General features: G+C 59.3%; 2 protein-coding genes across 7 annotated transcripts in view; both read right to left on the bottom strand.

Annotated features, from left to right (window-relative positions):
* Nucleotides 1–505: 505 nt before the first annotated feature.
* Nucleotides 506–1,800, bottom strand: RPS26 (ribosomal protein S26). Its single transcript, XM_030036970.2, has 4 exons — nt 1,662–1,800; nt 1,009–1,186; nt 700–830; nt 506–601 (listed from the first exon to the last, which is right to left on the bottom strand). The coding sequence occupies exons 1-4, from the start codon at nt 1,662–1,664 to the stop codon at nt 566–568; spliced, it is 348 nt and encodes a 115-aa protein (XP_029892830.1). The 5' UTR covers nt 1,665–1,800; the 3' UTR covers nt 506–565.
* A 760-nt stretch (nt 1,801–2,560) lies between these two features.
* The window catches only part of IKZF4 (IKAROS family zinc finger 4), a 31,593-nt gene continuing 17,714 nt past the window's right edge, over nt 2,561–16,439 (bottom strand). For 4 of the 6 annotated variants that reach the window (XM_030036916.2, XM_030036911.2, XM_030036915.2 and 1 more), the window contains 5 exons: nt 14,056–14,316; nt 13,443–13,610; nt 7,246–7,395; nt 6,029–6,160; nt 2,561–5,747 (listed from right to left, as the gene is read on the bottom strand). In XM_030036916.2, the coding sequence (XP_029892776.1) occupies nt 5,023–5,747; nt 6,029–6,160; nt 7,246–7,395; nt 13,443–13,610; nt 14,056–14,316 (1,436 nt within the window). In that variant the 3' untranslated portion in view covers nt 2,561–5,022. The remainder of the gene's footprint in view (nt 5,748–6,028; nt 6,161–7,245; nt 7,396–13,442; nt 13,611–14,055; nt 14,317–16,439) is intronic. The other 2 variants (XM_030036913.2, XM_030036917.2) reach the window with 1 other exon arrangement.

Raw genomic sequence — 16,439 nt, 5'->3', positions numbered from 1 at the left:
GTGTGTGCGTGTGTGTTGCCCCCCACCAGCTCAGGACAGGTCCTGCGGAAGATTTGGGGCAGCCACAGCCCCCCCAAGCAGTGCTGGGTCTGTGGGCCACGGGGGGTGGGTCTGGAGGCAGCTTGGGGTGGTTGTGGGGCACAGGGCCAGCGCCCTCCCACAGCTGCCGCCCCCCCCACCTGGAGGCTGGGACACACTCCCAGTGTCCGGTGTCCATCCTATCCAGTGTCCGTCTATCTGTCCCCCAAAACATGTCTCACTCCCACATCTGGACAGCACCAGTGGGCAAAAAGCACCCCCCCAGCCCTGCAGGAGGGGGCTTCCCCCCCCATGGGGTGGGCAGCAGCCCCCCCACCTCCACACAGCTTCCCCAGGGCCCCCCACTCCCATCCCACCCCACAAGAAGGGGGCTGGGACACCCCAAACACCCCCCTCTCTCCCCCAAAGCGATCTGTGCCCCCCCCTCCCCATTGCCCCCCTCAGCCCCACAGGCACAGAGCCAGGCTCGGTACAGGTTCCTTTATTAAGTTTGTGCGCGGGTGGGACACGTTCGGCCGGAGTCTCCTCACATGGGCTTGGGGGGGGGCCGGGGGGCAGCACCCTGTGGAGTGAAAGGGAAGGAGAGCATCAGCCAGATCCAGGGGAGGGGGGTGTGAACCCCCAGCCTCAGCCTCTGCCCCCCCCCCCCCGGATACGTACAGCCGGTCTGAAGCGGGGCGGGGGGGTCCGGTCCTTGCGGGCCTCCCGCGAGCGGTTCCGCACCACTTTGCTGTGGATGGCGCAGCTGACGCAGTAGTGCAGCTTCACGTACAGCTTGGGCAAGACATAGGCTGTGGGGGGGACACACAGGAGAAGGGGGGGACGGTCAGCGGCCCCCCCAATCACCCCCAAACCCCCGAGAGCACAGGCTTCCCCTGCCTGGCCCCCACCCAGGCAGGGTCAGCCCCGTTACCGGGGGTAGGGAGGCAGGCAGCACGCAGGCACCCCGCTGCCCCCCCACCCCCTTACAATCAAAGACGCTGGCCTCCGAGATGTCCCTGACGGCCGCGGCCTCAACGATGTTCCTGATGACGAACTTCTTGATGGCCTTGTCCTTGGGGACGCAGCGGGCGCAGTTGGTGCAGCGGATGGGCTGGACGTGGCCGCGGCCCTTCTTGGCCCGACCGTTGTTCCTCCTCTTCTTCGTCTGGGCCGGGGCGGGGGGGGGGGGAAGAGGATGAACACAAGCCCCCCCCCCCCGCCCAGGATAGCACCTCCTCGCCCGCCCCGGACACCCCAACCTGCGCCATCAGAGCCCCCCCCAACCCCGTAAGCCCCATCAGCCCCTACAAGCCCCCCCCCCTTCCCCACAGGACCCCCACACACGCCCCGGAGCACCCCCTGACCCCCATAAGCCCATATGGCCTCCCCCCAGCACCCCTCACCCCATATGGGCCCTATGGCCCCCCCTGCGCCCCCCCCCCAGCACTCCCTACCCCATATAGGCCCCATGCCCCCCCCCCCCAGCACCCCCTGGCCCATATGGGACCCATGGCCTCCCTGCACGCCCCCCCTGCCCCACACGGGCCCCTACGGCCTCCCGCTGCCCCATACGGCCCCCCCGAGCCCCCCACGCCCCCCCCCCCGAATACGGGCCCCCCCCCGGGCCGCGCCGCCCTCACCATCTCGCTGCCGGGGCGGCGAAAGAGGGCCCGGCCGCCGCGCCGCCGCCCTTATATACCCGCCCTCCGCCCGGAAGAGCCTCCGCCTCCGCCCCGCCGCCGCCCCGGCTCCGCAGAGCCCCTCCGGCCGACGGGCAGCGGCTCCGCCGGCGGGGCCGGGGCGGCGGCGGGGCGGGTGGGGGCGGCGCTGGGCGGCGGCGGCGGCGGCGGGGGGGGGGACTACTTCTCCTTGCGGAGGCGGAAGGGTTCCGCGAGAGACGCGCGGTGTGAGGCGACTGGCGCGCCGCGTGCTGCGTGTGTCGTCATCCCCTCCCCTGCGCGCGCCCGCCCGCGCGCCGCGGGGGACGCCGGGAGATGTAGTCCTGGGGGAAAGCGGGGGGGGGCTGTGTCCTGTCCCCCCGCTCATGGGGGGGCCCTGGGTGTCCCACCCGTTATGGGGGGGTCTCCACGCGTCCTTCCACCCCCCACACACACCCCTGGGGTCCCCAGTGTCCTGCCCCCTCCCCCAAACTCTGGGGGGGGGGGCCACCATCATCCTGCCACCCATCCCCCCAGTGCTCATGGGGGGACCCCCAGTGTCCCACCCCTTGAGAGGGGACCCCCGGTGTCCCCCCTCCACCCCCAAACCTCTGGGGGGTCCCCAGGGTCCTGGTCCCCCCAAAACTCGGGGGGGGCCCCCACCCTCATCCTGCCCCCCCCAGTGCTCATGGGGGGGGGGACCTCCAGTGTCCTTCGCCCCCCCAACAAACCCCTAGGGGACCCCCAGTGTCCTCCCCCCCACCCCCAGCTCTGCGGGACCCCCCACCACCCTGCCGTCCCCCAGCCCCTGCACCAGGACCCCAGGGGTCCTGACCCCCCCGAGCCCCCCACCCCACAGAAGGGAGGCAGGAAGGGGGGGGGAGGCGTTAAATTACTCCGGTTTATTTATAACAGACCTTCAGCCAGTACAGTACAAAACTTACAGTAGTAGATCTCGTTACACAAATAGGTAATTACAATATCTTACAGATACAAAAGCTCCTGCGGTCACGGGGCGGGGGGGGGGGCAGGGGGTGTTTTTTGTCCAAAAGCGAGTCTAACCTCACAAAAAAGGGAAAAACAAAGACGACAGCAAAACCATTAACGATATACAAATGAAAACTCGTTAGAAAGGAAGGAGGGGCCGTAGCCGGCGGAGGGGGGGGGGTGGGGTGGGTGGGCGGGGGGCCGGGGTATTGCACATCATCGTTTGTTCTTCATACATCTGATTAAAAAATATAGATATTTACACGAGTAAAGCGACCTGGAGTTTTACAAAATTCCTACATTTCTGTTTTAGACTCTTTTACAGGAAAAAGAAAAGAGATGGAAAGAAAAAAAAAAACCCAAGAGCGGTCAGAAACTGCAGAGCTTCCATTTCGGTTTGTGAAAACCCCTTTTTGGGTTTGTTTCAGCGCTGACAGGGCGCGGGGGGGCTCCGACTTGTTCTGCCGGTGCCGGTTATCGGCAGCAGGGGCTGGGAAGGGGCGAGCCAAGCCCCGGCTCAGCCATCCCCTCTCCCCATTGACACCATCAACAGAAAAGCAAGAAAGGAGGAAAAAAAAATATATATAAAATAAGAAAAGAAAATGGGAAATAGGGGCAACGGGAGTTGCCGCCGCGTGAGGTGGTTGTGTTTGTGTCCGTAGAAAAAGGAACAGCCTTTGGTTTCAACCTCAGGAGAGCCCCGGGGAGCGGCTGCTGCTGAGGGGCGTTTTATGCATCCTGGGCCTGGGTAGGAAGCAGGGGCCCCCCCCGGGCGGGGGGCCTGCGGCCGGGGGTCCCGGCTGCTGTGGGAGCCATGAGCACCAAGGAGGCGGCGGCCGGTTCTGCCGCGGCCCCCGCCAGGGATCGGTGCCGGGCTCACGCTTTATTTTTGGTTATCGGCTGCTTCCCCGACTCCGCTAAATCCCTTTTGCCAGGGGACCCCGTCCCGGGGGGTCCCCGGCTCCGGACCCCCTGCGGGACCGGGAGCCCCTTCCTTCGGCATTTCGCCCCCGAAAACCGTCCGGCTCCCGGGAATTTGTCCCCGGGGCCGCTCGGAGCCTGTCCCAGGGGAAAGGGGCTTAGAAGACAGTTGCTCGATGCAGCAGACGACACCCCCAACCTCCCACCCTCTTTCAGACCCTCCGAACACGGGGGGGGGGTCCCGGGGGTCCCGCTGCCGGCGGGACCGAGGGAAAAGCTCCGGCGTTCAGGGTGCCGCCGCCCCGACTCCTCCGTGCGAGCGAGAGCAGGGCAGGTGCTGCGGGAACAGAGGTGACACCGGACCACAGGGAGACCCCAACGATCCCCGGGGAATGCCAGAAGGAGCAACTCGCCCGAGAAGGCTTTTGGGGGCAGAGGAAGCGAGGGGGGGGGGGGTCCGGATCCGGCATCCCCACCGCCGGCGGGCAGCGTAGGGGATCAAACCCTGCAGCAGAGCGGGCTGGAGATACTGGCCTGCGCCGAGGAAGAGGAGGAGGAGGAGGAGAAGATCCCAGATAGCAGAATGGAGCCGTCACCTGGACGCTCGCCATCTTCCTGGCTTACGTTTCCTTCATTGAAGCGGAGGGCTGCGGACCCCCATCGCCCCCTGCGCGGGGCCAGGCGTACGGGGGGCTTCAAACACCGTGGGAGAGAGGAGCCGGGCAAAACCCAGCTTCACCGATCTGGCCCTGCCGGCACCGCCGCCGGCATAACCGGCCCCGCGGGGAGGCAGAGGGGGTCCCTGCTTTATGCTCCATGTATTTAAACTCATTAAAGCTCAGGGTGCAGCAGCCCCCCGCTAGATGCGGGGGGGCTCGGGGCCGACGGAGGGGGGAGTCCCGGGGGTTTTTAGCACCTAATCTGAGGTTCGCTTCGCCCGAGAGCAGGGACGGGCAATGCCGGGCTCGCACCAAGGAAAGGGCTCGGAGCTCCAGGCTGGCGCGTGGCCCCGCGCCGTGCCGGAGAGCCGACCGGGACTGGGGCGGGAGAGGCGGGAGAACAGTCTCAAAAATTCAAGTGAGACTTTGGGGGTGGGGGGAGAAGAGTTATAAAAAGAGAAACTAAAAAGCTTAATAAATAACAGAGGGAGGTGAGAGAGGTGGGGGGGAAAAGCACAAAAAAGTCCATTAATATTTAAATAACTCCATTTATAAAAAGGCAAATTGTTAAGAGCTCCCCCTTGTCGGGGTTGGTTTTTTTTTTTTAGTTATTGATATTTTTTTTTTTAAATATTTTTTGTAGCCAAAGTCAGTGCAAAGGAGTATAAAAGAAAAACCAACAGTTCCATGCCCTAAGGGTGGAGGGGCTGAGCTAGAGACAGAGGAAGAGTTGAGGGCGGGCTGGGGGGGATGGGGAGAGAAGTTGGGGAGTGGGTTTAGCCGACTTTATGCTCGCCCCGCACTATGTGGGAGGAGAACTCGTACCGGTCCTGGCTGTGGTAGCCACAGATGTTGCATTCGAAAGGGTCTCTGAAGCCGTGGCAGCCCATGTGGATGGTGAACATGACGTGGTCCAGGAAAAGGATGCGGCAGTGCTCGCACTTGAAGGCCCTGATCTGCTCCCCGTCCTCGTTGACCACCCGCAGGGCTTCTTTGGCGGAGCTGGGCGTGGAGCGGGCAGCCGGGGGTCCCTCCGGCAACTTGGGGTCCTCTTTGGCGTAGGCTGGGCTCTGGCGGCTGCTGGCGCAGTTCCCCGCCGGCAGCTGCGAGCTCCGCTCTTCGTGGTTGCTCTCCGTGTCCGTCGAGTCCTGGCAGCCGTTGGTGGGCGATACGCCCTGCTCCCGGCCCCGGTACACCACCTGCACCCCGTCCGGCACGTCCTCGTGGCCCTCGGTGGCTTCCCGGCTCCCCGGCATCTCCAGCCGGCCCGGCAGAGGCTGGATCTGGGTGTAGACGGAGCTGATGACGGGGGTGACTTCCGAGATGCAGTTTGTGGGGGGGAGCCGGAGGGGGCGAAGATGCTCCCCCCCCATCAGGGACAGGGAGCTGCCGTAGGAGGGGTCGAGGGGGTGGTGGGCTGAGACCATCTCCACGTCCTTCTCGAAGCCGGAGTTCACGTCGAAGGGGAGGTCCGAGAGGGTGAATCGCATCTGCTTCTCCCCTGCCGGGAAGGAGAGCGGCGTCAGAACGGACAGGCTTGGTTTTGGGGTACATTCCCTCCATCCACCCCCCCCCGATGTCCTCTCCCTCCCCAGCACCATGTGCGAGACCTGCCCCGTCCCAGGATCGTGGGGATGAAAGGCGCTATGCGAACACCAGCCGCATGCCCAAGTGCAGTCTCTGCTCCCGGGGGGGCCAGTCCTGGCTCCAGCGACCAGGGGCTCCCCTCTCCCTCCTCTTTCCTGTCTGCCCAGGAAGCAAGGGGGGGGAAAATCCCCTTACCCACGAATTTCTGAGGTGTCGATCGTTTCCGTTTGGTGAGGCTGTTCGCCAGCCGGTCAATAAACGTCGGCCGATCGGACGAGGGGTGAAGCAGAGAGTCCGGCACTATCTCCAGGTCTCGCATCTCGTCACCTGGCAAGACAAGGGAAACCCGGTTCAGCCGGCAACCACGGGACGGGGCGAGCGGGACGGGCACGCTGCGACCCAGGCCGGAGAATCCGCAGCCAGCGCTCAAGGCACGCCGCTCCTGCCCTCTGCTAGCTGGGACGGACCTACGGAAAGGCTCCCGGGCTGCCTGCTCCAGGCCCAGAGCTTACCCCGTCGGTGAATCGGTCGCAGGGGAGCGCCGGCAGCCGGTCCGCCTCCCTTCTTCATCGAGCTGGGCCCGCTCCTGCCACTTTGGGGAAGAGGAGCCGGCTTCAATGGATCGAAGTGCCCTCGCTTTTCTTGCCGGCTCTCAACCCCGTCCTGGAGAGACCTGCCCTGCGTCACTGCTGGCGAGGGCAGCTCCGCCAGTCCCACGCCCCGCAGGTTACGGATCGTCCAGTTAAAGCGGCCATGCGGCCTTAACCAGTGAACCTCGCCGTAAGCACTGGTGGCTCTAGCGGGACCAGGTCCGGCTCCAAAAGGGTGAGGAGCCAGGAAGGCTCCAGCTTCGGTTCTTTGCTGGCGCAGCAAAGACGGGGGAGTCTGCAGGCTCCACGGAGGAGCCAGAAGCTGCTTCCAAGCCACACGGTGCCCGTTTCAGACACCTGCCCACAGGGGTAAATCCCCTACATCATGGTGTCGTAGCTGCATTCTGTTATTTATGGAAAACACTCTCGGTAGTTCTTGCACTAGAAATACGGGCCAAGGGTGTGTTTTGATTCAGGGGGCTTTAAAATTTGGCTGGCGGCGAGGGGAGGAACCAGGGAGGTAACACTTTGCACTTGCAGAGGTTTGCGGCATTAACCAACGCACACGCATAGCACCTTTCATCCCATGATCACTGGGGCACAGAGAGCTCCGGGGCTCACGCTCTCCCCCACGCAGCACCCCCCCTTTTCTAATGGGAAGGATGTCCCCAAAGTTCAACCCTGTCAGCCAGAGACAGGGCTGGAAAGTGAACCTATGCCCCCCTGCTCCGGTTTTCCCACCCTGCTAGGACCCCCTGTCATGTCCCCAGAGGGGACAGCAGGGCTCCGGCCCCCCCGACCTGGCTGTCCCGCGGCACTGACCTTGCTGGCTGGCCAGCGACTGCGGTTCAGTGTTCAGACTCTGCAGGTAGTTGTGGCACCGCTCCTTGTGCTCCTCCAGCGTGCTCTGCTGCTTGTAGCTCCGGCCGCAGTAGTTGCACTTGTAGGGCTTGCCGACGGTGGGGGAGGAGACTGCAAAACAGGCAAACCAGAGCCTGGCCGTAAGAACAGACATAGTGCCCTCGCCAAAGAGCCCGGGGAAGGGCTGGATGTGCGTTGACAGGAGAGAAAAGCGGCAGGCATGGGCTGACAGGGAGAGTCACGGCGGGGCAGCGACCCTCGCCGTCAGACCACTGCACCATCTAGCTGTGCCGCGGAGAAAGGACCTCTCCGGCACGTCTTGAGCAACAGTTTCCAGAGCTGGGAGCAAGAGCTACGACCTGCAGCTCTCAGCTCCTGCCTCAGCCTTCCTCCTGACCACCATCTACCCCAAACACAGCTACTGCACACACCCCAGCAGCTCGACAATTCGCCTCCTCAAATGCCGCTCCCTGACAGAGAGCCACAGGAGAAGGGCCGGATGCTCCTGGATTTTGATAGATGAGGAGCTATGAAAATAAATCATAATTTGGGCAAATACCTAAACCAAAATGTCTCTGACCTGGCTTTTACCTACACTCTGCTCCCAAGACACCAGCGATACAGGTTTATAGCAGCTGCCTGGCCACGTTACGCACCTCCAGGTAAACCCTCGTGCTGGAAGCCCTGATGGCAAAGGCAGTATTTAAGGAGGGCAGCTGGACCCCCCAAACTTTTTAAACATTTCTAAGCATTTCTTCACCCTCCATTCACCACAGAGTGCTTGGTGGCTTGGCCAGCAGGTGGTTGCCCCCTCACCAAGATTTGTGATAAGACACTCGCCAGACACATTTTTATTCTCATCTCTCCCAGTTTTCTCACTCCTGACTGAAAATCACCGAAGCCACCCCAGGTCAGCGTTCAGCCTTCCCAGCCAGCGACCACCAGACAAAGGAGAGTGGCCACCGTGTGCCACAGAGCTGGCGGCACTCCTCACAGCGGGCTGCACACACCATGTCATTATCTGTGTGTTTTAACCAGCAGACTACTTACAGTGAAAAATCATGACCCCTCCCGAGGGGAGATGGTATCTCTGAACCCCGTCGCAGTTTCCATCGTGCCATGAGGCTGCTGTCTGCGCAGGGGATGGGGAAATGCAAATGCTGACATGGGGGTTTTGTGCCGCTCGCCGGGTGATTGCTAATTAGGTATAATCACGGCAGCAGACCAGCCGACATCCTTTGGGCATGGGGAAAGGCCAAGGTGGGCCCCACCCCATTAAATAGTCTGGGAGGGAGATAAAGGGATCCAGGCTTCAAGTGACCTGCTGCTGCAGGTTGATCACACTCAGATGCCTTTTAGGGCAGACAGCTCGTTAGGCAAGAAGATGCTAATGGGAAAAAAAGGCAAGAGCAGGGAAGATGAGCCAGAGAGGCGGGTGGGCTCTACAGCCCCCTGCACGCCCCCCGGGCACTCAACCAGGATGGAGGGCACAGCCCCACACGCTCCCTTCTCCCTGGACATCGCTCCCGACCAGGAGCTCGCCTCCCAAAAAAAGGCAGGACACGAAACCGTGGAGCCGTGCCATGCCAGGGAGGGGGACGGGGTCCACCAGGGAACAGCCAGGGACTGTGGAGTCCGAGACAAGCCCAAGAACTGCTGTGCCCTTTACCTCTGACACTGCTCCAGGGATGGGGAGGCTGGTTTTAGCAGCAGGGCAATGCCCTGAAATCAGCTGCTTTTGCTGGAAGCCAGAGCCCATCACCCTCTGCCCGGGACATGCCGGTAGGGACGTCAGCCAGCCCCATGGCTGCGTCACACTTGCCCCGTCCAGCTCTGGTGCAAGGCTCAGGGAGGAGTGTGCTGTCTGCTGCAACCCACCTAGACCAGGCTCATTCTGTTCCTGTCAGATTTAAGGGGTTGTTTGGGGTTTTTTTGCAGCTTGTGGTTTAACCTTTAACTGCTTTTTAAAAAAACCACATTTTCAGGCTGTAGGTGAATTCACATTTACCCCACGCCCCAGCTCTGACACCTGGATTCATGTGAAGTGTTTTGCACTGTGGCTGAGAAGCAGGGCCAGCACCTCCTCTTGCGACAGCTTGTACCGGATCCTGCCCAAACACCACCGCAGCAGCCCCAAACAGCGGCGGTCAATGAGGAGACCGGCTGCGTCCACACAAGCCGTACCCCTGCCCAGTCCCAGCCTCGCAGCTCAGCCAAGCTGCAGGCAGATCCAGGAGTCCAGGAGCCACCATGGATTTCACCACTGAAGCTCCGGGTTAGAAATCAATCTGGAGAAGCTGATGACAAGTGCAAACCTCTCCTCCCAGCCCTCCCCAGGCAGCAGCATTGTCGCAGAGCAGCTGAATATTAGTTTACTCCAGTCCCAAGGGAGGCAAGGATACCACTAGCCTCCAAGTACGAACACAAAAATGTGCGTTAGAAATTTACTCCTCAAATCTAGCAATTTAGATGCGAGAGCCTCAACTCCAAATTCCATTTCGTCCATTAATCTCCATCACTTGAGCAGCTTTTAAAGTTAAGAGTTCCCCAAATGGCTCGGTTTTGTTACTCCTAAACAAAACAACCCAAACCCCTGCATGCGTCTGTGCTTCACAAAGCTCCCCTGATGGCTGCGTTAGGATTGGAGTTGGCTTTCCAAGCCAGGAAGCTCCGCATGGATACCCTGAAGTTATTTCCTCAGGATCCAGCCTTCCCTGTCCCTGCCTCAGCTTGTGTTTCGGGGCTCTGGGGGCAGGCAGCTGCCTGCGGCGCAGGGGGACAGCAGGACACGGAGAAGCCTGGGACCTGGCCATCGCCCGACCATGCTGGGACAGGTCCCTGGGGACACGGGGACCGAGCTGTCCTCCTGCCCACACACCTCAGCAGCGAAGGTCTCGCTCCCAGCGTCGAGGCTCCTCTGGGGCTCTGCCCACGCCGCAGCAATGCCCTGCCACGGTGGTTTGCTAAGTCTGCGCTGGGTTTCCCCTCGCAGAGGGTCAGCTACGGCTCAGGGACAGGGTTTTACGGTGGCTGCAGGACAAGGAGGGAGGCTCTGTCCTGAGCCGGGCTTTGCCTTGCGATCAGTCGCTTTTCCTTTTACTCCTTAGTCTGTTCTTTGAAAATGTCCTCTTTTACCCACCGACACATGCTCGTGTCTCAGGTGGACTTGGTCCATCTGTCACCTAACGCGAGCGAGAGGCTTCCAGCAAGCAACGAGGTCTGTTTAGGATCCCCAAAGTTCTTCACTAATGTAATACCCAAAACGTGAGCAAGGGGGACGCTCTCCTCGCCACGGGGCCCCATCAGGAGAAGTTTCTTCTGACCAAGTACAACAAACAGAAAGGATCCCTCCGAACACAAACTCCAGGTTCGTTTATTTACTGGGCTGCGAAGCAGTGAGGACTAAAAGGGAGGAAGGTCTCAGGGGACCAGCGGCTCGTCTCAGCTGTCCCGGGTGTGGGCTGCAGCTTCTGATCTATTTCAGAGCAACGCAGCATGTTTGATCTGGATTTTAATACCTCACTTTTTTGGACAGCACATCTTCTGAGATGAAAGCTCAGCGTCCCTCATGGGGATGGCATGAAACGCACATGCCTCTAGTTAAGGCAGAGGGAGGGAAAGCCAAGCCCCACTGCCTTCCACCCAGGCAGGGTAACCGCTAGACTTTTGCCTGTGAAATCCACATTAAACGAAGGTTTTTCTTAGTAATTAGCTCCCATAAAGACTAATTTTTGTTTGATATGTTGTGAGGGCTTGTCCCATTTCTGTGTCTCTTGACTGAAGGACTCAAGGCGACCCTTTCCACGCCTGGCAGTGGGGAGACGTCGGCACAGCTCTGTGAAGGACCCACCTTTGGACATTCAGTGAGGGCAAACGTGGTGGACAGGCACAGCCTGAGAGGGGGATCTTGACCCACAAGAAAAGACATGACCAAGGAGTCCAGAAATGACCCTGCATCCCTGGGCCTGGACGGCTTGGGGTCCCCTGATGCACATTAATTAGGAGAAAGCCCCTGCGAGCACGAGGCAGGCTTGGAGCAGGATCTCACCAGCCACGGGAGCTGCTGGTGCAGCATGTGCCCCTTGGCTCAGGTCTGCACATCTGCCCTCACGACTCTCTTGGCTGCCAGCGAGTCAGGGTTCCCGGAATGGGGCTCAGCTACCTAACGCCCCAAAACCCCACATGCCAACACGGAGGGGATGAGGAGGGTTTAAACAAAGCAAAAAATGGAGACCTTCCTAATGGGACTCTGCTCCAGACACACCAGAATATTTTGTTCAAAAATCCAGGAGCCATCCAGCTTCGGAGCACCCATCCCCTGCCAAAAACCCGCGCGCTGAAGGTGCCCAGGCAGGGGCTTGTCAGCAGCACCCTGGAAGGGCAGAGGGCAGAGCTGCCGGCAAGGCGAGCTCGCTGCGGATGGATGCCAAAGCCCTCCGCTCCACCGCGGTAACTCCTCCCCGAGCCCATGCAGCGCTGCCCAAGATGGAGCGCGGCTCGGCACGCTGGCCGAGCTGCTGCCGCTCGGAGCAGCTGGGGGCGGAGGGGAGGAAGATGGATGATGCTGATTGCTCCAGACTGAAGGACTCGTCAGGAGAGCTGAAGGCCTCGAGGTGGAGCGGCCGTGGCTCAGCTGCTCCGAGCAGCCACCACGGTGCTTTGCAGGGAGCTGGGCTGTCACCGGAGCCTGGCTTTCCTCACCCTCTGAGCAGGGCGGGAGTAGACGCACACACTCTTTGCTCTCTGGAGTTAATGACATGAGGGTTTTTACCTCCAACTACTGCCTTCTTGCTTTTTTCCAACCCTCCCCACCTTTAGAGATTAGGAAAGAACATGGGGAAAGAATTTCTTTGGCATTTCTCCCCATTAACTGGCAAAGCCTGGGGCCGCTAACTTCACCTCCTCCCCCAGGGTGAAACCAACTCTTTCCCGATCACCTGGGTATCAGAAACGCCACATGCTGCCATATTCCGGCCACGCTGGAGAACCAAACCAGAGACCAAAAAAGTTTTACACTGAGAAGCAGCTGTCCCTTGGCAGTAGGGATGTCCAGAGACAAAAATATAATGGATGGGAAGCTCCTGCAAATTCCCCAAACCTCCTCCCACACAGATGCCAGGCAAGAACCAACAGCCCCACTTCCAGGCTTTGCACCTTGCTTTGGGGGTCAAACCACCCGGATTCCCCTCCGGCATCTCCCATAAAGTCTCAGATGTGTATGCAGGAGGGAGATAAATCCCAAAAGAAACTGCAAAGTGGCAAGATTTGTCCACAGCAAGATGGTAGCTTAAGCCCAGAGCATCACACCCTCCAACTGAGAAGGGCAGAAACTTAAATAACATCGAGGCTCTTAGGCCAGGCTGTGAGGGGGGAGCAGGCTTCTGGGCTCCTGGGCAAGGTGCGATGAGAACAGGCTCTTTAGGGGACAGGTTTCTTCCTTCAAGGAAGCACACGACACTCATTTCCATGCAGCACTCAAAAGGTTAGAGAGAGTCACAGGTGTTCAAAGCCATCTGGGTGAACTTTAAAAGCCCCAGCAGCACCACAGAAACACGCCGGTACGCAAATCAAGGGAAAACAATCACAAACCAGGGGGCCGGCTGGCGTACTTCACTCCCACCCATGGCCCCAGCCAGCTGTTACATCACGGAACCGGAGGGTGAAAACCACATCTCAAATGTCATATTTAAAAAGGACAATGTCAAAACAACACACAAACAAAACCCCTCAGCACTCATTTTCACTGGGGCAGGGCACACCCAAGGGTGGGACCTATCTTGACTCAATAAAATCTATTAAACATTTATCTTTATAAGTAAGAGATGCAATAACCCCCAGGAATGACTGGAACACAGCAGCACAAAGCCCCGCAGGCGGCCCTCTGGTCAGCGGAGTTCCCAGACCATTAACCAGACACCGACAAAACCTCCCCCAGGCACACACTCTGCCTTTGGCAGGTCGGCTCTGCACCACGACAGCAGCGTGGCGACCGCAGCAAGTCGGAAGCCGATAAGGGACCAAGTTTGGCTGCTGTCAGTTGGGAGCTTGAGGCTCGCGCTTTTGGAAGCTGGCCTCAAATCCCTGGTTTTGTACCATCATTGTGTGTTCTCTCTGCCTCCTCCCCCCTTCCCAGCCTGTGGCCGGCCAGAGCTACCCACCGGAGTGTGTTCGCAGGTGGCCCGTGAGCGCATCCCTCCTGCGGCAGGCGTAGTTGCAGAAGGGACATTTGAAGGGCTTCTCGCCAGAGTGCAGTTTGATGTGACGCAGGAGGTTTCCCTTCTGGGTGAAGGAGGCTCCACACTGGTTGCAGTGGAATGGTCTTTCTCCTGCAAAACCAGAGCAGTGGGTGAAACTCACAATTAAAAGCACTTTCCAAGTCTGCAGAGGAGCAGCTCTCAAACCAACAGCCTGGGAGACCAGAAGCATTCACGGGTTCAGCAATGCTGAGCCTGTTCGAGAGGGAAAGCCCCAGGTTAACTACCAAATGCAGTGCTCTGGATGTGAACCCCAACCTAGGGAGCGACAGATCTGCTGCTGGAGGTTGGACAGTGACGAGGAAAGACCAGCTACATGCGCTTTCCTGGACCTTTCCTCACTAGCATCTTCTGGCCGCCATCACTGGGGACCCATCTTGGACCCAATACCCATCTCCCACAGCATCTGTGCCCACCAGTCAACACATGCTTGCCACCTGGCTTCAGAAATTCGCTTTTCTCCAGCCCATGCTGCCCCTGCCCCAGCAGCAATGCCAGCCTCGGGGCTGCCACTCACCAGTGTGGCTGCGCTTGTGCACCATCAGCACGTTGGGGCCAATGCACACCATCCCGCAGATGTCGCATTTCAGCTTGCCGTTGGGCAGTCGAATGCCCCCGGGGGAGTGCGGCTCCTGGCCCGTCCCGTCACAGTAGCCCAGGGGCTCCGAAAGCGAGTCCTCCACGATCACACTGTCCTCCTTCTCAAGCATCCGATCATCCTGTGACAGCAGCCGGCTGGCTTCCTCATCGCTGTACATCTCCACCTTGATAGAATTTGCTACAAGGAGGCAGAAGGGATAAGACACAGTCAGTGGAGAAAAAACTCTTAAGTTAAAGAAGTCCGGAGCACAGCTTAGGCAACACTTACTCCTAAAAGAAATACTGTAATGAGTTAAGTGATTTGTTTGCGATAAATGTGCATCTTATTTTGTCGACTACTCAAGAACAGACATCATACACGGATCACAGGAGGTTATGGGCTGGACGGATTGTTTGCACACCCCGCAGATTACTGCTCTGCATCCTGCCTTGTAAGGTGACTGACTGAAGAAAAAGACATTTAGTTCCCTGAATTCAAAGGCAGAAGGGGAAAGAAAAACCACTCGTACTTTTAAAGTACTGCAGATGAAGCAAAGACACCAAATTTTGACACTCTGAATCAGTAAAGGGCTCAAAATCCACTAGCACAAAGAGCTTAACACGAGTCTCTTGGATAGTCAGTAAATTCGGCTCATTAGAGAAGCCATTGCTTCACCGCAAGTTTTCATCTTTGCTACGAGACCTGGGATCCATCAACTATCTAAAGGCAGAAAAAAGAAACCGAAGAGAGGACGATGCTGCCTGAAAACCCCCACCCCTGCCCAAGGCATGCTGATCACTGCCTTGCCGGCAGCCCTGGCTCGGACCAGGTTCCCTGCAGGCAGCTCTGCCTCTTCCCCTTCCCTCGACCGCCAAGCACTTTGCTTCCCTCAACCACTGCAGGAATCATGGTGAATGCAGGGAGGGGACAAACATGCAGACACCTGTGGGGTGGTGTTTGGGCACCGAAAACCCCGAGAAGGCTTGTGTGAAACTAGGGAAGTGAATGCGAGCGATGCCAGGGACAAGGGAAAGGTCCCACAGCTGAGGGCTGGTGACTCCCAAGAGCAGCCGCTCTGCAGCGTTTTTGGTCCAGACAAGAGCAGAGAGAGGGCAGGAGCCAAAGGAACCATGCTGAAGAAGCCCACTAAAGCTGGATGAAAGAGGGGCGCGGGGCCAGGGCAGCAGGTGGGTCTCCCCGCCGCAGGACGGGTGCTGCAGCAAAGCCCCCAGGTTTCCCTCCCCACCGCTACCTTTCCTTCCTCCTGCAGCATCAGGAGTGGAGGCTGGCGAGGGGATGCGCCAGCCCTGACCTACATTCCCGGCTGCTCTAATGATCTGTGGAATGCCACAAATCAAACACTCCCCGAGACGACGAGGACCGCTCTGCTCCCTCCGCTGCCAGCAACCTGCAGCCCTGCGGGGACCGGGAGAGGGAATGACGGGGGAAACCTCTCCCCCTCCTCCCTCCGCTACCTCCCAATGAACTTGTCCACCCAGATCCTGCACACTTCCTCTCTTGGCCAAGTGTCGGAGCAATCATCCCACACCTCGTGACGCCAGCTGTACCCTCTGCTCGAGGGAGAACTGCTGCTGGGACACCCTCAGCCTCAGTGAAAAGTCGCCTGTTTGGAGACCCAGACTTTAAATGATCGAATTGGAAAGTTTCCTCCCACTTTAAGCCATTGCCAGCAGCCAGGAGCGAGAGGGAATGCCCTGGGGAGGCTCCCCAGTGCTATCCAGCCAGGGATGGCCGCTCCTTGGCCGATCGCACCTACTACCTGCTCCCATAGTGCTGGTCCTGGCAGGCCGGAGGAAGATGACGATGGAATAAAGTCGAATCCAGGTCATCCACATGGTCATGCACTGAGCCCACGGGCTTGAACAAAATATTTACAGAATCCCTTTAAATATCAGATTCTTATTTCTTCCATTTAAAGCAGGAGGTTCTTCCCAATCCCTTAAGAGGAGAGCTGTGGGGGCTGGAGGAACTGAACTTTATATACACAAAGGAGACTCTGCTGCTGCCCGGAGGGTAGGAGATTGCAGAGTCCAAGCTGCCTTGTGGAGACAGGCGTGAGAACGGAGCAGACTGAGCGCAACCACACAGAAATCCCAGCAGCTTCCAGATCTAGTGCTGACTCGACCCCTGGGGCTCGTTCAAGCTCTTTGTGAGAGCGCGAACGCTCACCCACGGTCCGGGGACGCCTGTGGCACGCCGACAGATGCAGCGTACCAGCCAAGGGGATTCGAGAAAACCTTGGTAACATCCCAAATACCAAACCATCGGGAGGATTTGACCTTTAAAACCTGGGGGGGGTT

Source organism: Aquila chrysaetos, chromosome 15 (assembly GCF_900496995.4).
Source record: "Aquila chrysaetos chrysaetos chromosome 15, bAquChr1.4, whole genome shotgun sequence".
Lineage (NCBI taxonomy): Eukaryota > Metazoa > Chordata > Aves > Accipitriformes > Accipitridae > Aquila > Aquila chrysaetos.
The sequence above is the reverse complement of the archived record's forward strand: the minus strand, read 5'-3'. Positions and strand labels throughout refer to the sequence as shown.